We start from the raw sequence: 23,204 nt of genomic DNA, 5'->3' as shown, positions 1-23,204 counted from the left end.
TGTGTTTTTAGTTTTCAAGTGTTTGGAGGTTTTCCTGTTGTCTCTCTGTTGCTAATTTCTAGTTTGATTACATTATGGTCAGAGAACACGCTCTGTATGATTTCAATTTTTTAAAATTTGTTGAGGTTTGTTTTAGGGTTCAGGATACGGTCTATCCTGGTGTTTACTTTTTGGGCCATTGAGAAAAGTATTTGGTCTGTTGTCGTTGGGTGGATTGTTCTATAAAACAATGTCAATTAGATCCTATTGGTTGATGGTGCTGTTGAATTTTACCATATCCTTGTTGATTTTTCTGTTTGGTTTTCTTTCAGTTGTTGAGAGAGATGTCTTGAAGTCTCCAGCTATAACTGTAGATATATCTTATTTCTTCTTTTAATTCTGTCAGTTTTTGCTTCCCATAATTTATAGCTCTGTTGTTTAGTACATGCACATTTAAGATTGCTATGGGTCATAGCTGTTATCATCAGGTAATGTCCCTCTTTATTCAGTACTTTTCTTTGCACTGAAGTCGAAGTACTTTATCTTATGTTAATATAGCCACTTCTGCTTTCTTTTGATTAATGTATATATGGTATATCTTTTTCCATCCTTCTGTTTTCAGCCTACTTATATTGTCTTTTTTGAAGTGAGCTTTTGGTATACCATACTGGTACGTCATGTTTTTAAATCCATTCTGCCAGTCTCTTATCTTTTTATTGGTGTATGTAGGCCATTTACATTTAATGTTATTATCATTCTGCTAGGGCTTTAATCTGCCATTTTATTTTTTGTTTGTTCTCTCTGCTTTTTGTTTCTCTAGTTTCCTTTTTCTGTCTTCCTGTGGGTTATCTGAACATTTTTTAGAATTCCATTTTGATTTATCTGTAATGTCGTTGAGTGCATATCTTTGTATAGTCTTTTTAGTGGTTGCCTAAGGTATTGTATATACATAACTAATCACACTACTGGTGTTGACATTTTACCAGTTTGAGTGAAGTGTGGAAATCTTATGTACCTTTATGTCTCTTCACCCTATAGGTATTAAATTATATAGACCTCACCTGACATTGCCCCAGCAGTAAGGGGAAGGAGTTCTTGTTACTGCTGTATAGGAATAGGTGTCCAGATTCCCTGTGTGGACTCCACTGACACTGTGGGAGTGGAGGATTCATTACCTTCCAGTAGATATGAAAATCTCAGCTCCACACTCTGACTTCTCTGACATTGTGCTGAATGGGTAGTGTTGGGATGGCTTGTTACAGCTTGGTGAGGGTGAAGTCTAGCTCCCCATTTGGCCTTTGCTGGTGTGGATATGGGTGGGACTACAGTTTTTCATGTGATGTTTGGCTGGAGTAGAGTGGTTATTATCTAACCATTTTCTATTTTGCTAGGCTGCTGCTCTCTTGGTCCTTTGGCTGGGGAGAACAGGCATTGGTTGTGTTTTTTGTTTTCCTGTGCTCCTTGGTGTTTCTGGGTTGTAGGCTTCTCTAGCTAATCAGGTCTGGAGTATATAAGGTAAAAAGAAATTTTAGGTAACTCACTGTTGTGCTATTCCTTGGGTCCCGAGGTCCCTGTTGGTCTGCCTTTCTCTATCCACCTTTCAGAGCCGTCTTATATTTATTTTATATATAATCTTCAGGGTTTGTAGTTTTAGCTAGTGGGAAGAATAGAGAAAAGTATGTCTACTCCATCTTCCTGGAAGTGGAAGTACCTACTTGTGACTTTTGATGTTGAGCACTTTTTCATGTGCTAACTGGCCTTTTTTTTTAAATGAATTTTATTTTATGGACTCTGTTGGATTTTTTATTTTAAAAATTTTATTTTATTTATTTATTTATTTTGGTTGTGCCAGGTCTTAGTTGTGGCACGTGTGCTCGTTAGTTGGGCTCGAGGGCTCCTTAGTTGTGGCATGCAAACTCTTAGTTACAGCATGCATGTAGGATCCAGTTCCCTGACCAGGGATCCATCCTGCGTCCCCTGCATTGGGAGATGGATTCTTAACCACTGCGCCACCAGGGAAGTCCCTAACTGGCCATTTTTATATCTTCCTTTCTGAATGTCTTACCAGCTGCCCCCCGCCCCGTGCCATTTATTTGAGGGAGTGGTTTGTTTTTATGAGATGTGGAACTTCTTTATATATTCTAGATGCCAGTCCCTTATTAAATGTATTTTGTAAATATTTTCTCCTAGTGTGGCTTACCTGTTCATTTTCTTAACCATCTTTTGATGTATCAATTTTTCTTTTACGATTATCCCTTTCTCTGTCATGTCTGAGAAACCTTTGCCTACTCCAAATTTTGAAGATATTCTCCTATATTTCCTTCTAGCTGCTTTATAGTTTTAGCATTTATGTTTATATCTATGGTCCATCTCAGTTTAGTTTTTGTGTATGTTGTGATGTAAGGATTGAAGTTCATTTTTCCCCCATATAGATATCCAATTTTTCCAGCAACAGTAATTGAAAAAGATTTCCCTTTCCCTGATGAATTGCTTCTATGCTTCTATTAAGCATATCATGATAGTGTATTATGTATTTGGTAGAATAGGTAAGATAGAATGCTTATGAGAGAAAACCATGAATTTAGATCTTAAAGACCCAGTTTGAAATTTTGCTCTTCATTTTGTGGCTATTTTATTTTTCAGAAGTTAACTTCTTTGAGCACAATTGCCTTTATTTGTAGAATTGAAATAGTAATTATCTCTAACTTATAGGGTTTGGGGGAGGTTTAAATGAGAAAACATAATGATAATGATAATAATAGCTACTATCTTTTGAGTGTTTATGATGTGATAGTCATTCATTATTTTACTTAGTAACTTTAAAATGTTGTTGCTCTACCTAGTTGTTCAGTCCAAAGAAGTATAGGTTAAAGCACCTTCTTTGTAGTAATGCAAACTTGCACAGTAGGCAGGTCTCAGTGTTTTTACCCAGTTGAACATCTTGAAAAATAACATATTCTTATTTTCGTTGGTCCACAACTGCACATTTGTTGTATAATCATTTATAGTTTTGCCTGAATAATTTTCTTTCTTGAATTAGATAAGAAATAGAGTATCTTATCAAAAACTATAATTTCAGCTTGGCTAAGGAATGCCACAAATATCCTATTATTGCTAATAATACTTTTAATAGGGTCTGTGTATTAGTTTCCTTGGGTGCTGTAACAAATTATCACAAACTGGGTGGCTTAAAACAACAGAAATGTATTCTTTCACAGTGCTGGAGTCCAGAAGTCTGGAATCAGTATCAATGGGCAGAAATCAAGGTTTTGGCAAGGTTGCACTTTCTTCAGAGGCTCCCTTCAGTATCACTTTCTCGCCTCTTCCAGATTCTGGTGGCTGCTTGTGGCACATCACTTCTACCTTTAAGGCCAGAATCTTCAAATCTCTCTTTTCTGTGTCTTCATATTGCTTTCCTCTTGGTGTGGCCCAAATCTCTGTTTATCTTCATATAAGGATATATATGATTGCATTTAGGACCCACTCAGATAATCCAGGATAATGTCCCTCTTTTAAGATCCTTAATGATATCTTCAAACACTCTTATTTTATATTTTATTTATTTATTTTGACATATAAGGTCCATAGATTGGGATTTGGCAATCTTTTGGAGTGCCATTTTTCCCCCTACTGCAGTATGGTTGTACCTTTTAATTAAGATAACAGTAACAACAAATAGTAAAAGCACCACTAAGAAACTTAGCAATGAAAATTCCAAATTATAAAAAAGAATCCCTCCAGTGAGTATTTTGTCACTGTATAGTATTATAAAACTGTTAATTATCTTACTGTTTTTATGTGGGAGTCATGGGCAAAATCGAAGCAAGAATATCAGAGAGAGTATGACCCAACACTTTGTGGTTTCTTTAGTTCATCTGGCTGAATATCTGTTGACATTTTAGAAATAGCAAGGGAAAAATTACGTTTTTTAAAATAATAAATCTATTTAAGTTTTAAAATTCTTGTGTACACCTCTTCCTTTATACCCACCTCTCACATCCATCCCTGTTTATAAAGGTGCCCCTTACTGAAGCAGTGGATCCAGTGGATTTGGAAGATTACCTCATTACTCATCCCTTAGCTGTGGATTCTGGGCTTTTAAGGGATTTGATTGAATTCCCTCCAGATGATATCGAAGTGGTTTATAGTCCTAGGGACTGTAGAACCCTTGTTTCAGCTGTACCTGAAGAAAGGTAAGGAGACATTTACCTATTTCTGGTTTTAGTGTAACTATAAAAAAGCTACCTTCCATTATTTTATTTAGATTCTATTTCTTGTGGTAGTGTTGTTTCCCATTATATGAACAAGAGCTCAGCAGCAGAATTCACAAACATCAGTGCTTTCCTGTCTAAATTATAAATATATTTTCTTTTTTAAAATAGTGAAATGGATCCACATGTTAGAGATTGTATAAGAAGTTATACAGAAGACTGGGCAATTGTGATCAGAAAGTAAGTTATATATTCATTATGACATTTAAAAATACTGAGTAGGATCTGCAAATGGATTAAGGTAGATTAATACTAATTATGAGACCTGAAAATTCATTTAAAAAATAGCTGAGAAAGTAAAAGAAGAACCTTTGCATATAGATATTTTTTTCTTAGGAGTTCCACAATTACTTTCTCTTACTTTCCTTATAAAATAATATGTTTGTGGGGATAGTATTTCTATATTATCATAGATCATTAGTAACTAATAATAATATATAATAATGATTTGTAGTCTAATCCTTTTGGGAAATCGTGGGTAAATATTGATGAATAATTTGTATTTCTCAAAAAGAATCCAATTTATTGAATTGGTTAAGTTAAATTTAATAGCTAGTTTTCTAGATCAAGCTGTTTGAAAGGTCTCTGCCTTTTATTAACTAACTGAATATTTACAGATCCTTGACTTGTACATCCAATCAAGTAAGTAGTTGTAAAAATAATGTTTTGTTTTACCACAAAATTTATGTTTCTAACGGATGGTATTTGAAATATCAAGTCAGATTAGGAAATAAAATAAAATTACTCTTCCTTTGCTAATTTGCATAATGAAGAAGGGTCTTCATACTGAATCTTCTTAGCCTTATTTTATTTTCTAAAGGAAGTATAATTACTGAAGTAGTGGAAAATTCTGTTATGACATTGCAGTTTTGAGAAATGAAGTTATCTGTGCTAAATTGTACTAGTAACAGTGATGTATCCATTGCTTATTTTGTTGCTGTTATGGGCAACTGTCTTATTTCACTGTGTTTCACTCTTGGGGTTACTGCTGACATGCTTTTTAGTTTTAGTGTGACCTAATAAAAATACAGTCTGCTACCCTTTATGAAGAAGAGCTGTTTTTATGAACTTACAGTTTTGATAAGTATTTCAATAGCCAGATTTTAGAGATTACTGAAGAAGACTGTTCCTCTGTCAGATAACTCAAAAGTCTTTACCTTTATGCATGTATGTTGGAAACCTGTAATCAGAAATCTTAATAGAAATAGATTAGTTGTAAAATATATTAACCTTAGAATCATGGAGTCGTCTTGCTACTTAATTCTAATCAAGGGATTGCTGACCTTGATTTAAGCCAAGAGGATACAGTAGTTAACATTTATGGTTATTTGCTATATGCTGGGCATTTTATTGGATACTTTACACTCATCTCATTTAAGGTTCCAACAGACAAGGTAGCTCAGGCTCAGAGTTCTTAAGTAACTTCTTTGAGGTCCCATAGCCAAAAAGTGGGATAGCTAGGATTAGAACCTAGGGGCATCAGATTCTAAGGCTTGTATTTTTTTCTGTTATACTAGATATTATTTATTACCTTCAGTAGTAAATGGAAGACAAAGGGGTACTTTTGGTAGACTAGAAGTTTTAAAGTATCCCTGAAATATAAAAGGTATGATTGGAACACAACAGAAAACCATAGCACAGAATAATCTAAGATACATGCAAAAGGTTCAGTAGAGCTTTAGGCTCAGTGAACACAGGCAGTGGAAGGGGGACCTGGGGTAAATGTTGGACATTTGGTTACTTTGAAACCCCTTATACTCTTCCTTATGCATAGAAGTGGGAGCAGAGGTATTTGCCTATTTATTTATTGATTGATTGATTGATTGGCTGGCTGTGTTGGGTCTTGGTTGCTGCGCCTGGGCTTTCTCCAGTTGCGGCGAGCAGGGGCTACTCTTCGTTGTGGTGTGCGGGCTTCTCATTGCGGTGGCTTCTCTTGTTGCGGAGCACAGGCTCTAGGCACGTGGGCTTCAGTAGTTGTAGCACACGGGCTCAGTAGTTGTGGGTCATGGGCTCTAGAGAGCATGCTCAGTAGTTGTGGTGCACGGGCTTAGTTGCTCCGCGGCACGTGGGATCTTCCCGGACCAGGGCTTGAACTTGTGTCCCCTGCATTGGCAGGCAGATTCTTAACCACTGCGCCACCAGGGAAGTCCGGTATCTGCCTATTTTAAGAGCACTAAATATAAGGGCTTGAGCTCATACAGTTGTGCCTGGGGTGGGCATACCTTGGAAGAAGAAGGAGCCCTCATACCCAGAAGACTGGCAGACTCTGCCTGAAAACATGAGGTGCCTCTTCTCCACAGCCACTGGATATGTGCTTGGCTAAGCAGATACAGTATTTTCAGACAGATATGGGCTTACAAATTAAAAACTGAGCATTAGAACCTAGAATTGCCAACCATTTGATTAAAACCAGTGCACTTGAAAGAGAATTATCAAACTACAAATAAAAGAACTTACAATTTAGGAAATAGTTAATAGAACACACATTAAGACCCATACGTGTAACTAATATCCTCGAAGAGATGTGAAAAAATTATGGTAACCATATAAAAAATCAACTGGTTATCTTTGGAAGTGAAAATTTTGTTCAGTGAAAAAAAATTTTTTTAACTCAGCAGATGGGTTTAATGGCAGAGCCGATGTGACTGAAAAGTGGAATAGTAAGTTATAAGATGAGACCAAAAAATTTTTCCGTAATTCAGCACAGAAGGGTAAAAGGATAGAAAGTACTTTATTCATTCAAGAGATACTTACTGAGAGGCTAGTATGTGCCAGGCACTATACTAAGCAGTGATGATACAGCAGTCAACAAAACTAACTCCGTGCCCTCATGGAGCTTATGTTCTACTTGGGGTTGAGGGCAATAGACATTAAACAAACACAGATAAATATATAATAGTTGGGGAGAATAGAGGGAAGTCTTGTAGAGAAAAAAAGTAGGATGGGGGATAGGGAGAGCCAAGAAGAGGTGATTCCACTTTGAATAACTAATCGGAAGAGGCCTTTCTGATAAGATGAATTTGAGCGAAGACGCGAAGGAAGTTAAGGAGTAAGCCCTCTGGATATCTGGGGGAAGAGTGTATTAGACAGAGGCAAGAGCAGTACACGCAAAGGCTCCATATTGGAAGCATGATGGGAATGTTCAAGGAATAGCAGAGAGGTCAGTGTGGCTGGAACAGAGTAAGTGAGGGAGAGAATGCCAAGATACAGAGTCGTAGAAATGGTGGTGTTGGATGGGTAATCTTGTAGAGCCTTATCATAGCAACTGACTACAGGAACAGAATGATAATATAGAAAAGAGTATTGGTCATGAATCATGTCATTCTTCTCAGCTCTCTTGAATTTCATACTATCAGTTTTTTAGGACATAAAGGAGGAAGAATGAAACAGTATTCTGGTTTATTAGAGTAGCTTAGATATCTAGTTTCTCAATTAAGGCACTTTTTTTCACATTATCTCATTTTTATTAAAAAATACAAAAACTATAAGTATGTATATACTTACGTATATGTATATACTTATGATTACACATACACCCAGGAAAAGATCCCGTTAGTTAAATACTAGGAGTTCAACACTGATACTCTGAGTAGTAGAAATATAATGATTTTATTTTTACAAGTCTGTATTTTAAAATTTTCAACAATGAGCATGGATTGGTTCTGTAATAATAAAATGTTATTTTAAAAAAACCCTTTTTCATATAGAAAAGCAACAGTGTATTCTGTCCTTTAAGGAAAATACAAATGTTTCCCTTGAGGAAAAAAGGTGCAAAGACTAGAAAACAGTTTAGTATCTTTCAAAAATATCTGGTAATGGTTTTTGGCTGCAAAGTTTTGTCTGTTTGTCTTTAGTCAACATTGTGTAAAGAGTTAAACAGACCTGTGTTTGAATTCAAACTTTGTCACTTTACAGGCATTTTTACACAAATTAAGGCACTTTAAACATTTCATGAAAGATTAAAATATCTGCTTCTGAGTAATATCTTTCATGTTACTATATTGCATATCTTTATTTTAGTTATTCCAGAGAAAAATACTTTCTTTTATTTTGTGATTATGCTATGATGTGAGCATCATGTAGCTGCTATTTCAGTACCTTTCGCAGCAAGACATGTGAATAATTCATATTAAGTGTGATTCTTCACTGTGTCATAAGTTGACTGATAGAACCATATCATCCTCTGGTAATTATAATTGTTTATGCTCCAGTTAAAATTTCCCCCATTTTGACTATATGAGGTGTGACACAGTAGTTGCTCTTTGATCATAGTGTCTCTAATATTCTTGGACATTGGGTTGTTAGGAAAGAGTTTAAGAGTTGTTCTTAGCCTAATATATATATTATACAACAATATATGTTAATTAAGAATATATGTATACAGTGGCGTAGATCTTGCTATTCTTTCATTTTACAGGCTCTTTTTTTTTTTTTTTTTTTTTTGGCTGCGTTCTGTCTTCATTGCTGCGCGCAGGGTTTCTCTAGTTGTGGCGAGTGGGGTCTACTCTTTGTTGTGGTGCGTGGGCTTCTCATTGCCGTGGCTTCTCTCGTTGCAGTGCACTGGCTCTAGGCGCATGGTCTTAGTTGCTCCGTGGCATGTGGGATCTTCCTGGACCAGGGATCGAACCCATGTCCCCTGCATTGGCGGGTGGATTCCTAACCACTGCGCCACCAGGGAAGTCCCTATTTTTTCATTTTAGAAGCCTGAAGCTTTAGGTTGTTTAAGATTTTTTATACATAATGAGATATAGCAAAATTTTTTTGGCTATTTGGAACTTTAAGTTTCAGTGCTTTATATATGTTTTGCCTTTTAAAAATTTACATTGTTATGAATGCAGGATATGTTTTCTGCTCTCTCATTTTATTCTTTTTTTTTTTTTTTTTTTTTGGCGGTACGCGGGCCTCTCACTGTTGTGGCCTCTCCCGTTGCGGAGCATAGGCTCCGGACCCGCAAGCTCAGCGGCCATGGCTCACAGGCCCAGCCGCTCCGCGGCATGTGGGATCTTCCTGGACCGGGGCACAAACCCGTGTCCCCTGCATCAGCAGGCGGACTCTCAACCACTGCGCCACCAGGGAAGCCCTCATTTTATTCTTTAACCTGGCTTCCCATCCTTTCCTTTTACTGACCAATTCTCTGAATTCAAAGTACAACTTAAATTATATCCACATGATTGTCATGAAAAGGAAGGACAATATGATTTACCTCTGGAAACTCATAAATGCTCTCTAGTTGGATTAAAGGAACTCTGGATGGAAGTTTTCTTAAACCTCTGGTTAAATGTTTAATACACTCAAAACTGCCAGAATATGTTGTTATTATGTAAAGAAATAATGCAGAGAACAGTTGGCTTATTACATAATGATGATGAAAAAGTGAAAAATTTTCAAAAATTGATATTTCCTTAATTATTTTATTTTGAATAGATATCATAAACTGGGAACAGGATTTAATCCTAATACGTTAGATAAACAGAAAGAAAGGCAAAAAGGTTTGCCAAAACAGGTCTTTGAATCCGATGAAGCTCCAGATGGCAACAACTACCAGGATGAGCAAGTAATACTTGTATTTTTAAATGACTATAAGAAGTTATTTTAAAATACTTTTTTCATTCATTGATTAATATATTTAATGTTTTGCATGACAGGATGATCTTAAAAGACGTTCAATGTCAATAGATGATACTCCAAGGGGTAGCTGGGCCTGCAGTATTTTTGACTTGAAAAATTCACTTCCTGATGCTTTGCTTCCCAATTTACTTGATCGAACTCCAAATGAAGAAATAGACCGTCAGAATGATGACCAAAGGAAAGCAAACCGTCATAAGGAACTCTTTGCTTTGCATCCATCACCAGATGAGGTATAGATAATTTGGATATAAAGAAGCAAATGATTATTAAGATAGATGTTTTGGGAGTATGAATTGTATGTAGCATTGTGATAATGTAGGGAATAAAACTTAATTGAAACGTAGCTATGCTTTTTGTAAATGAAATATAGTTGAGTACACTTACGATCTAATGACTCCTGTTTGAGGATAAATAGGCCATTATTTTCTGTGTCCACTTGTGAAGACTAAAAGTAGTAGATTAATAAAATAAATTCTTAAAAAATAAATTGTAAAGGGTTGACATGGTAAGCATGTTCATTTTGGTGTTGCTTGTCAATTTTGTAGGAAGAACCAATAGAACGACTTAGTGTTCCTGAGGTGCCCAAAGAACATTTTGGTCAAAGACTTCTTGTAAAATGTTTATCACTCAAGTGAGTATTTATTTTGTTTACTATGTAACTTTTATTTTCTGGAATAATATTTTGAATACCAGTATAACAGAATCCTGGTAGATTTTATACTTGTGTTTGTGTCCTTTTGAAAAGTATTGTTCTGAACATCATTTTAAATTCTACTAAACATTTCATGTTGCCTATGAAGCTGAGCTTTAGAGCATTTTTGGCTAGGTGAAGATGACTGCCTCAGTTATATAACTAGTCTTAAGACTTGAAAAAACATTCACTGAAATCTGTAGTATTTATCAGACACTGTTCTTGGCTTGAGGAATATAAAGACAAAGTATCTTTTTCCTTAGAGATGATTTTATATTTGTTACATGGCAGGCTTTGTTTTTTCTTAAGATTTTGAAGTATGTAGTAATGGTTGATTTAGACTGTGAAAGATATACATGGAGAAGTGTGTTTCAGGAAGAGGGGCAGTATAGATGGTGTAGCACAGATGTAGAGAAGTACAAGGTATTGAGAGAATTTATTTTTGGAATGAGAATTTCTCTTGAACTATGTACTTTATTTTTAAACTGCTTCATCCTTTTCCTTCTTAAAGGTTTGAGATTGAAATTGAACCCATTTTTGCAAGTTTGGCTTTATATGATGTAAAGGAAAAGAAAAAGGTAAGGTTATATAATTTGAACCTAGTCTTTTGTCACAATCATAGGTTCAGAAACCTGTTTTTAAGTTGTTTTATAAGATAAATAATGACTTTTTGAGAATATTATTAAACATGGATTTTTTAAGAAGAAAGTAGAAATTTAAGACATAAAGTATTTTCTTACTATAAAATAGTTGACCTAGTTTTTATTTCATTGAAAGAGTTCCAAAAGCAAGTAGCAGACTTTCTTTTAGTTTAATAAATAGAAAAAATACAAGAAAACCATTTTAGGCAACTGATGTATAAAGGATTACAATGATGGTGACAGTGAATTTTTGTTGATGTAATTTTCAGATTCTCACTAGCTAAAAGATCATTTATATATATTTCAAATACTCTTGTCTAAAGTAGTGCTCTTAGTTTTGCCATTATATCTTTATTACACGTAGGAGTTTTTCAGAGGGCTGTCTCATACAGCATTTCAGTATTCTAAGCCTAATGTGTAGTAGAAACTTAAAATGCCTTTAGTGACTTCTGCTGTCAACATATTATGGATTTCTATAGTGGAACTGTATTCCAGCAACTTGTATTTGCTAAATCAAATCTTCTGAGATGTTATTCATGTAATTGTTTTAAAGACTCAGTTTGGGGTAATTCATCTCAATAATAATTTCCTTGTATACTTTATTAGAAGTTAAATTTCTAATTAAAAGAGCGTGGGATATGGTTCTTTAGAATATGTTTTTTGCATTATATTTTTTTTGCTTTGATTTAGACATGTAAAGATCAGTCAGTGAAATATATGGTAAACTGTATGTTAGTATAATCGTCTAATATCTGTAATATTTTAAGACTGTGTATGATTTTTGTGAGTTTTTATAAAATACACAGGTTTTAAATTTAATATATGAATATGTTTTTTAGATTTCAGAAAACTTTTATTTTGACCTTAATTCTGAGCAGATGAAAGGATTATTACGTCCACATGTACCACCTGCTGCCATTACCACCCTGGCACGATCAGCTATTTTTTCTATCACTTATCCTTCCCAAGATGTTTTTCTTGTAATAAAGGTGAGAATAATGTTAAATATATTTGTTTATTTGTGTTGTGTCTGTATACTTGTGTCCCTATCAATATTGCAAGCTTTTTAAGGGTAAAGATTTTATCTTTAACCTATTTTTTCATCTTAATATTTCTTAACACAATAATTGACGTATACTATAGGTGCTACCTAAATTTTTCTTGAGTGGGGAGCTTTATTAGGGTTCTCCAGAGAAATAGATCAGTAGGAGGGAGATACACACACACACACACACATGCGCGCACAGATACACACACACACACACACAGACAGAGATTTATTTTAAGGAAGTGGCTCGTGTGATTGTGGGGGCTGACAGGTTTGAAATGTGTAGCGCAGGCTGGAAATCCAGGTAAGGGGTGATGTTGTAGTCTTAAGTCTGAATTCCACAGGGCAGCAGACCAGAAACTCAGGAAGGATTGCTGTGTTGCAGTCTTGAGAATCCTTCTTTGAGAAACCTTAGTCTTTGTTCTTCAAGTCTTCAACTAACTAGATGAGGCCTACCCACATTATGGAGGGTAATCTGCTCTACTCAAAGTCTACTGATTTAAAAGTTAAATCACCTCTAAAAAATACCTTCATAGCAACATCTAGATTGGTGTTTGATAACCTAGCCATGTTGGCATATAAAATTAAGCATCATAGGAGCTATACTATGATTTTATCACCCAGCTCCTAAATATATAAATACTAAAATCTGAATCATTGAGATCACGGAACATTATGATTTGACTGTCAGCCAATTAAGAATAAGGATTACAGATTCTAAAATCTGAATATTACTAAGCTACTTAGCTTAGGGTAACTTAAGAATAATTTACCTTAACTTGACCTTGACTTGAGAATAGCCTAAAATATATTCTTTAATCATTTTATCTGTATTTATATAAAATTATCATAAAAAGCTAATGAATTTTATAATAAGGTTATAAAGTGGATTGTCATGAAATGAGTTTTATTTACCCACAGGAATAATGTCCTAATTTGTGGACAGATTCCTATGAATTCAGGTTAAAATAAATCTTAGTTACAATGAACAATCTTACAAGCAAAGATTTAGCAGCAGTGGTCTTCAGAAACTCACTTAAGAGTAAAGTTCTAGATATTAATACAATTGATAAATGTGTATACACAGTTATTTTACATGGGAAAATAGTAAGTTTTCATAAAATAGAACATATTTGAGGGAATGAACTGGAAAGATAGAGATGATGATTGGAATACTGGCTGCTTAAAAATGAGACTACTCATACCATATGGTCCCAATTGTGTAAAATATATATACACACACCTATACACACATAAATGTTTGTATATACATAGAAAAAGACTTTTATGTAATTTCAAAAATATGTACAAGTTTTAAAGTGTTTTACAGACTTTAAAGAAAATGTATTTAGGAGGTTTTATTAAATCATAGTCCAGCAGGATGTTTTTGTTTTTTGAGAGAAAAATCCCCTTGATCTGGGTATTAGTTAGTTATTGCTCTACAAGAACAAAAAGACAAAATCCCAGTGGCATACAACAATAAGCATTTTTTAGTTTATGCATCTGAGTTGTCTGTGTGGTCAGCCAATATAGGTTGAACTCTGTTAGATAGTTGTGCTCCTTCCAAGTGTCTGTAGGTTGACTGGGCATCACTTGATTTAGTTAGAGCTATTCTTTGTATGTCTCTTTTCTGGCAGGCTAGACTGGCATATTCTCATGGTGATTGCATAAGTGCCAGAGAGCAGACCCAGTTGCACAGACACTTTTCTAGCATTTGGTCACATCACACCAGCTAACATTTTATTGGCCAAAACAGGTCACATGATAACACAAACTCTAGGAGTTGTGATATATACCTGACCTCGTTATTTGGAGGAATTGCAGTGTCATATAGCAGTGAGGGGGTAAAGGAAGGGTGAAGAGTCATAGGATATTTATATGTCAGCTTTGGTAGATGCTGCCATATTGGTTTCCAAAGTATCTGTGATAGTTGTATTCCCTACCAGGGGTGATTAAGAGTTTCAGTTAGTCACACTTACCAGTTTTTTAAAAAACTGACATATGAAATACATATAATAAGACCTTTATAGTTTACAAATGTGGGGTAAACAGAGTTATGAATTCTTACTATGTATTTTTCTGTGTAATCATGACTAAACTCAAGCCATACGGTATTTCCATCAACCCATCACCCTGGAGAGTTCTTTTGTTTGTCTTTCTAGTGACTATCCCCTCTGTTCCACCAGTTGACTAGTATTCCAACTTAAATCACCATTATTTTCCTCTTCTTGAATTTCATCTGAGCACAGTCATACAATATGCAGTCTTTTGTGCCTGGCTTGTTTCAACTCAATATAATTTCTGTGAGAATCCTCTATATTATGTACAGCAGTAGTTTGTTCTTTTATTTTCGTCGTCATGTTTTACTTCATTATCTGATTATAACACAGTTTATTTATCCTGCTTAGATGAATAGATAGACCTTGGTAGACCATAGGGTTTTTTTTTTTTCCCCTATTGTATATCTGGTTTTCAGTTGGTTATTATGAATAAAGCTTCTATGTACATCCTTTAACAAGTCTTTTGGTACATGAGTATACATGTGTTTGGCACTCTGTGCTTGCTTTCTCACAGAATGTTATCCTTTGATAAATCAAAGTTTCTAGCTTACATGTTGTCTAATTTATCAACCTTTTTCTTTATGGCTGTGGTATTCTGTGTTTTGTGTATGAAATTTTTGCCTCCCTCAAATTCAAAAATATATTCTCTTAAGTGATCCCTGGTAAGAGTAATTGTTTCACCTTACACATATAGTTTGGAGTGAAGTTGAGATGAAGATTAATCCCCCCCACATATGGATAACCAAATGACCCAGAACTATTTATTGAAAAGACTGCTTTTTTCTCCTACTGCTTTTACAAAGTATCCCATGTCATAAATCAAGTGTTCATATGTATGAGATTTTTTTCCTAGAATCCTTTTTGGTTCAACTGGCCTGTTTGTCTTTAATTGGCACTAGTACCACACTGGGTTTTTTTTGTTTTTTTGTTTTATTGTGTTTTTTTTTTTTGCGGTATGTGGGCCTCTCACTGTTGTGGCCTCTCCTGTTGTGGAGCACAGGATCTGGACGTGCAGTCTCAGCGGCCATGACTCACAGGCCCAGCCGCTCCACGGCATGTGGGATCTTCCCAGACCGGGGCACGAACATATACATATGTTCATATACAGAATTTCATTCGTCACTGGTGTATAGAAATTCGGTTATCTTTTCTTTATAAATTTTTATTTATAGTTAGTAACATGCACAAGGTGTACACTTTCTTTAATTTTTACATACTTAACTCAGTTATGTAACCAACATCCAGATCAAGGTATATAACATTACTCAGCAGCCTTCTCTGGCCCCTTCCTACTATGCTGACTTATCACCATGGATTAGTTTAACCTCTTTTTCTTCATAGAAAAGGAATCATATATATTCTTGTGTCTGACATTCTAAAGAATTATATGATTCATCATTTTTGCATGTAGCAATAGTTGGTTGTTTTTCACCCTGCATAGTATCTTGTTATATGCATATCACAGTTTGGCCATTCTAATAGTCAGTGGACATTGGGGTTATTTCTAGATTTTGGCTATTGTAAGTAATGCTGCTGTAAACATTCTTATATATGATTTTTGCATTTCTATTGAGTATATAGGTAGATGTTGAATTACTGGATCATAGTGTATTTATAGCTTCAGTTTTAGTAGAAAGAACCAGTATTCTGATGTGGTTAGTCCAAGTTTCAGTCTCATCAGCAGTGCTTGAGAATTTCATTTGCTCCATATCCTTCTTAATACTTGATATCATCAGGTTTTATTGTATTTTACATTTCAATTTCATTAATTTTATTTTATTATGTATTTTATTTCTGGAGCATTTGCAGGGTTATGTCAGTTTGGCTTTAATTTATAATTGCCTGATGTCTAAGAATTATTGGCCATTTGGATATTGTTTTGTGTAGTGCTTATTCAAATAGTAAGCTCATTTTTAACTTGTTTGTATACATAAAAAATACAAATTTTAAGTGTATAGGATACATAAGTTTTAAGTGAAAAAAATACAGTTGTGTAATCTTCATTTCATTGGATTGTTTTTATTTTATCAATCATTAATTGTATTAATAATTTATTAATTTGTAAGAGCGCTTTATGTATCCTCCATTCACTAATTTGAAGTATCAACTTTATTATGTGCTAAATTTTTTTTTTTTTTTTTTTTTTTTTGCGGTACGTGGGCCTCTCCCTTCTGTGGCCTCTCCCGTTGTGGAGCACAGGCTCCGGACGTGCAGGCTCAGTGGCCATGGCTCATGGGCCCAGCCGCTCCGCGGCACGTGGGATCTTCCCGGATCGGGGCACGAACTCGTGTCCCCTGCATCATCAGCAGGCAGACTCTCAACCACTGTGCCACCAGGAAAGCCCTGTGCTAAATTCTTGCATACACTTCATTTGGTTTCTGGACTTTTATCCTATTTTATTTATATTTCTTTTCCTAAAACATTAAAAATTTTATAGGGGTAAAGTGAGACATTTTGGAGAAAAATGATAAGTAGAAATGATTATATTGGCCACTTAATATTTTGTGAGTTGTCTTTTTAAATTGTAATTTTGTACTTTGATGTTATATTAAATGGAGATGACTTTTAAGACTGATTGCTTTTATTAATAATTTTAATTGAGGTAAAATACACATAACATAAAATTTACCATCTTAATCGTTTTTATGTGTACAGTTCAGAATTAAGTATATTCAGATTATCGTGTAAGCAATCTTTGGAAATTTTTATCTTGCAAACAAAACCTTAACCCTCTATACACATTAAGTAGCAGCTCTTGATTTCCCCTTCTCCCCAGCCCCTGCCAACCAGCATTTTGCTCTTTGTTTCTATGAATTTGTCTATTCTAGATACCTCATTTGAATGGAATAATACAGTATTTGTCTTTTTGTGACAGGCTTATTTCCCTTGGCGTAATGTCTTCAAGGTTCATCCAGGTTGTAGCATGTTTCAGAATTTTCTTCCTTTTAAGGCTGAATAATATTCCATGTGTATGTTTATACATACTATGTTTTGTTTACTCATTTTTTGATGGACACTTGAATTGCTTCTACCTTTTGGCTATTGTGAATAATGCTGCTATGAACATGGGTGTGCAAATATCTGTTTGAGTCCCTGCTTTCAATTCTATTGAATATATACCTAGAAATAGGTTTTCTGAATTACATGATAATTCTATTTTTAACTTTTTGAGGAACCTCTGTACTGTCTTCTACAGCAGATTACGATTTTACACCATAAAAAGCACACAGGGGTTCCAGTTTTCCATATCCTTGCCAATACTTGTTATTTGTTTGTTTGTTAATTTAATTGTGGCCATCCTGATGGGTGTAAGGTGATATCTCATTGTGGTTTTGATTTGCATTTCCCTAATGATTAGTGATGTTGAGCGGCTTTTTATATGCTGCTTAGACGTTTGTATGGCTTCTTTGGAGAAATGTCTATTCAAGTCCTTTGCCCATTTAAAAATCAGATTATTTGTTGTTCTGTTGTTGAGTTGTAGGATTTCTTTATGTGTTTTGGATATGAACTCCTTATCAATTATATGATTTGCAAATATTTTCTCTCATTCTGTGGGTTGCCTTTCACCCTGTTGATTGTGTTCTGTCATATACAAAAGTTTTAAATTTTGATGTAATCCAATTTAACTATTTTTACTTTTGTTGCCTTTGCTTTTTTTTGTGTCAAATCCAAGAATACATTACCAGATCCAATCACAGGAAGCTTTTCCTTTATTTTTTCTTCTAAGAGTTTAATAGTTTTAGGTGTATGTTTAGGTGTTTGATCCATTTTGAGTTAAATTTTTGTATATAATATAATGTAAGGGTTCAACTTTATTCTTTTGCATTTGGATATTCAGGTTTCTTTTAATATCATTTGTTGAAAAAACTGTTCTTTCCCCATTGAATAGTCTTGGCACCCTTGAAGAAAATCTAACTACTTATAGTTTTCAGATTACAGTTCTTTCACCTTTTTGGTTAATTCCTCAGTATTTTATTCTTTTTATATTATTGTAAATGGATTTTTTTTCTAAATTTCCTTTTTGAATTGCTCATTGCTAGGGTATAGAAATGCAACTGATTTTTTGTGCGTTGATTTTGTATCCTGCAACTTTGCTGAATTTATTTATTCTAACAAGTTTGTGTGTGTGTGTGTAATATTAGAGTTTTCTATATAAGAGATCATGTTGTCCGTGAATAGAGATAATTTAACTTCTTCCTTTTCAATTTGGATGTTTTTGTTTCTTTGTCTTGTCAAATTGCTCTGGCTCAGACTTCCAGTACTTTGTTGAATAGAATTGGCAAAAGTGAACATCCTTATCCTGTTCCTCATTCTAGAGGAAAAGCTTTTGGTTTTTCAGCATTGAATATGATGTTAAATGTGGACTTTTCATATATGGTCTTTTATTATATTGAGGTAGCTTTCTTCTTTTCTAAGTTCGTTGAGTTTTTCTATCATGAAAGGGTGTTGAATAGTCCAGTTCTTTTTCCTGCATCAGTTAAGATGGTCATGTGGTTTTTTTCTGTTATTTTGTTAATGTGTTGTATTAGGTTGATTGATTTTTGTATTTTGAACCATCCTTACATTCCAGGCTGATTACTTTTATTTTTAAGCTTAATTAATCTTTACTCTTTTTGTCTTTGACAGCTAGAAAAAGTGCTACAGCAAGGAGACATTGGAGAGTGTGCAGAACCATATATGATTTTCAAAGAAGCAGATGCCACCAAGGTAGAATGTCATGCCTCTTATTTCCGCCACTTTCATAGTCATTAGCAGTCACTCTCTATTCTCCTCAGGTCCCCAAACCCAACCCTAAACAACGTCTAATCTCTGAAATTATAATTTGGGAGAATACTATACAGAGCATATTAAAGAATTTTACTACTAATTCATTTTCTTCTCTTGGCCTACCCATTTTCTTTATTTCCTTCATTACCTAGCTTGAGTCATGTGCTATGCTATTCTTTAAAATCTCCCTCACCTCAGGCTAATGGATTCCTAAAGAATCAAATTACTTGAGTTTAATTCCTAAATAATGAAAAATTTCCTGTGTTTGCAAAATAGTGATTTTGATGGAACTTTTTCTAGCAAAGCAGAAGTATTCTGGGCCTCTGTCTAGCTGCAGATAATTAGGGAATATGGTAAAAATAGAAAATACAATCTCCATTTTGCCATCAGATAATTAATTTCTAGAATTTGGATAAACTTATAAAGCAAAAATAATTGAACAATTGGTACCAAATTCCACATACCCTGAGTTAGTTATAAGAATAACAGGTGAGGACTTCCCTGGTGGCACAGTGGTTAAGAATCCGCCTGCTTGGGGCTTCCCTGGTGGCACAGTGGTTGAGAGTCCGCCTGCCGATGCAGGGGACACAGGTTCATGCCCCAGTCCGGGAGGATCCCACATGCAGTGGAACGGCTGGGCCCGTGAGCCATGGCCGCTGAGCCTGTGCGTCCGGAGCCTGTGCTCCGCAACGGGAGAGGCCACAGCAGTGAGAGGCCCGCGTATCAGAAAAAAAAAAAAAAAGAATCCACCTGCCAATGAGGATTGGGGACACGGGTTCGAGCCCTGGTCTGGGAAGATCCTACATGCCGTGGAGCAGCTAAGCCCATGTGCCACAACTACTGAGCCTGTGCTCTAGAGCCCGTGAGCCTCAACTACTGAGCCTGTGTGCTGCAACTACTGAAGCCTGCGTGCCTAGAGCCCGTGCTCTGCAACAAGAGAAGCCACTGCACCGCAACGAAGAGTAGTCCCCGCTCGCCGCAACTAGAGAAAGCCCGCGAGCAGCAACAAAGACCCAGTGCAGCCCCCCCACCGAAAAAACGAGTAACAGGTGATTTTTGGATCTTTGAACACATGATTTAATATGTCAAACAGCCAAGAGAGGTATGTTTGAGGAGTATTGGACAAATCACCACAATCTAGAAAATGTTTTGCTTTTTATTTTTCTGAGATTTGGAACAAGAATTGAGCGTTTTCTGCTAATATGGGTACATCTGAGCACATGATATTCTCTGATTCCTGGATATCTGGTTGAAATTAGGGTTAAAGTATTCTGGCTTCCCCCAGGTCATCATTTTACAAATTAAATTGCTCTGTTATATGAAGTTCATAGGTGTATAATTGCAGCTTATTTCACTCTTCTCTTACATATTCACATGCTTGATAAGGGTCCTTAATTCTCTTTAGTACTCTTAAAGCAAGAACCTATTTTGAAGGTATAATAAATATAGCAGTAAAGAGTCCTACCATTTAGCTATTTCTTCATCTTTTCTCAGTCCTGAGTTCTAAGGTAGGACACTGCCATTTGAGTATACCTTACCAATATCCTATATGGAAATAGTATGTGAGAGATTTTAGTGTAGGTTTTCACCCTTGGACCATTGCTTGGCTATTGCAGGCCACCTTAGTGTTTGTTTTAAGGATAGCCTAAAAGTTGAGCCAGCCTCAGGATGTCTTCCAGATAAGCATGTGCTATTTGGATCATTGGTCTTTTTCCAGGGTTTAGTCCTCTTGTCATACTTTTTTTGTTTGCTTCTTTTATTACAACTCTGAGCTTATTTATTGTTGGTTTATTTGTGACCCCCAGTCCCACCTCATAGTTGTTGTAAGTTAGTGATTATGTCAGAATGGCCCAACTACTTCCATCTTTTTTAGAAAAATAAAATTTAATAAGTCATAACCTAGAATATTTTGTGGTTGGCAGTTGCTGTCTAGAACCTGTTGTCTAGGTTATGTTTCCTTTCATAAAATAGTACTTTTAATACATAAACATGTTTGACTCTTGCTGTCCTTTCTTTTCTCCCAACATAAGATCATCACAAACAGAAATTTTAAAGACTTTCACATACATTTGTAGAACTGGTTGAGGTTGCTTAGTAAAGATAATATACTATTAATTGATCTCTGAAAGGTACAGATTGTTTTTGCATCTTTGCTGAGAATTGAGAATTCTTAACCTTTATATTTTCCTTTATATATTATGACATAGCCTTTAATTCATTTCTTTGAACGTAATCATATAATGTATAAAGTTTTGTTTTGCAGAATAAGGAAAAATTGGAGAAGCTGAAAAGTCAAGCTGATCAGTTTTGCCAAAGACTTGGGAAGTATCGCATGCCTTTTGCTTGGACTGCAATCCATTTAATGAATATTGTTAGCAGTGCTGGGAGTTTGGAAAGAGATTCTACAGAAGTAGAAATAAGCACTGGAGGTGAGAATGTTTTATATAAAATATTTCTACATGTGTAATTCTTTTTCTTATATAGTCTTGTTTTATTTGTAAGCTTTGCAGTGTAGTGAGACATTAAAAGGGTTTTCTTTTTTTCCTTTAACGGGTTTATTGAGATGTAATTCACATACGTACAGTTTGCCCATTTAAGATGTATAATTCAATGTTTTTTGTTATATTCTTAAGGTTCAGCAACTGTCACCACAATCTAATTTTAGAACACTTTCATACTCCTTAGTGGTCACTCTTCTCTTCAAGTCCCCAAACCTAACCAAACTGTAATTTATTTAGTCTGTATGGATTTGTCTATGCCAGACATTTCATATTAATAGAATTATACAATGTGTAGTCTTTTGTGAGTAGCTTCTTTCACTTAGCATAATGTTTGAAAGGTTCACTCATGTTGTTACATCTGGGTATAGTCCATTTTGAGTTAACTTTTGTACATGGTAAGAGGTAAGGGGCCAACTTCATTCTTTTTATGTAGATATCTAGTTGTCCCAACACCATTTGTTGAAAAGGCTATTCTTTCCCTATTGAATGGTCTTGGCACTCTTGTTGAAAATCAGTTGACCGTCGATATATGGTTTTATTTCTGGACTCTCAGTTCTGTTCCATTGATGTATATGCTTATGCCAGTACTATACTATCTTTATTATTTTAGCTTTGCAGTAAGTTTTCAAATTGGGAATAGTGGGTCTTCCAATTTTTTTTCAAGATTATTTTGAGCTCTTGCATTTTCATAAGAAGTTTAGGGTCAGCTGATAATTTCTGCACAAAGGCAGCTGGAATTTTGATAGGAATTACATTGATTTGGTAGATCAATTTGTGGATTGTTGCCCTCATAACAATATTAAGTCTTCCAATCCGTGGAATGTTTTTCCATTTATTTAGATCTTAAAAATTTATTTAAACAATGTTTTGTAGTTTTCGGGTTTTGATGCTATTTTAAATGGATTGTTTTCTTAATTTCATTTTCATAATGTTCATTTTTAGTGATAGAAATACACTTGGCTTTTGAATATTGATCTTGTACTTTGAAACCTTTTTGAATGTGTTTATTAATTCTAATTTTTTTTCTTTTCTGGATTCTTTAGGATTTTCCATGTATAAGATCATGTCATCTGCAAATGAAAATAGGTTTACTTTTTTTTTTCCCCCAGCTGGATGTCTTTATGTATTTTTCTTTTCTAATTATCTTGACTAGAACCTCCTGTACAGTATTAAAAAAAAAATGGCAAAAGTGGATATCCTCATCTTGTTCCTGACCTTAGGGGGAAGGCATTCAGTCTTTCACTATCAAGTATGATGTTTGCTATAGGTTTTTCATAGATGTAATGTAGTAGTTTGAGGAAGTTCCCTTCTATTCCTTTTGAGTGTTCTAAACTTTTTGAGTGTTTTTGTCGTGGAAGGATATTGGATTTCGTAAAATGCATTCTTTGAGTTTATTGAGATGATTTGTATGTTTTTTTGCCCTGTCGTCTTTTAGTATGCTGTATTGCATTAATTGATTGGTTTTGGATGTTAAACTAATCTTACATTTCTGGGAGAAGTCTCACTTGGTCATGGTATATAATTTTTTTATATGTGTTGTTAGTCTGTTTCCTAGTATTTTGTTTAGTATTTTTGCTTCTATATTCCTAAGGGATATTGGTCTGTAGTTTTTCTTCCT

At 34.9% G+C, this 23,204-nt stretch overlaps 1 protein-coding gene across 5 annotated transcripts in view; it reads left to right on the top strand.

The window, feature by feature from the left end:
- Positions 1-23,204, top strand: part of DOCK7 (dedicator of cytokinesis 7) — a 200,107-nt gene that overhangs the window by 28,705 nt on the left and 148,198 nt on the right. For all 5 annotated transcript variants that reach the window (XM_082616171.1, XM_082616170.1, XM_082616172.1 and 2 more), the window contains exons 3-11: positions 3,997-4,172; positions 4,362-4,430; positions 9,675-9,804; positions 9,896-10,108; positions 10,424-10,509; positions 11,081-11,147; positions 12,050-12,199; positions 18,945-19,025; positions 21,349-21,514. In XM_082616171.1, coding sequence (XP_082472297.1) covers positions 3,997-4,172; positions 4,362-4,430; positions 9,675-9,804; positions 9,896-10,108; positions 10,424-10,509; positions 11,081-11,147; positions 12,050-12,199; positions 18,945-19,025; positions 21,349-21,514 — 1,138 coding nt within the window. The remainder of the gene's footprint in view (positions 1-3,996; positions 4,173-4,361; positions 4,431-9,674; positions 9,805-9,895; positions 10,109-10,423; positions 10,510-11,080; positions 11,148-12,049; positions 12,200-18,944; positions 19,026-21,348; positions 21,515-23,204) is intronic.

Source organism: Mesoplodon mirus (assembly GCF_964341445.2).
Source record: "Mesoplodon mirus genome assembly, chromosome: 3".
NCBI lineage: Eukaryota > Metazoa > Chordata > Mammalia > Artiodactyla > Ziphiidae > Mesoplodon > Mesoplodon mirus.
The sequence above is the reverse complement of the archived record's forward strand: the minus strand, read 5'-3'. Positions and strand labels throughout refer to the sequence as shown.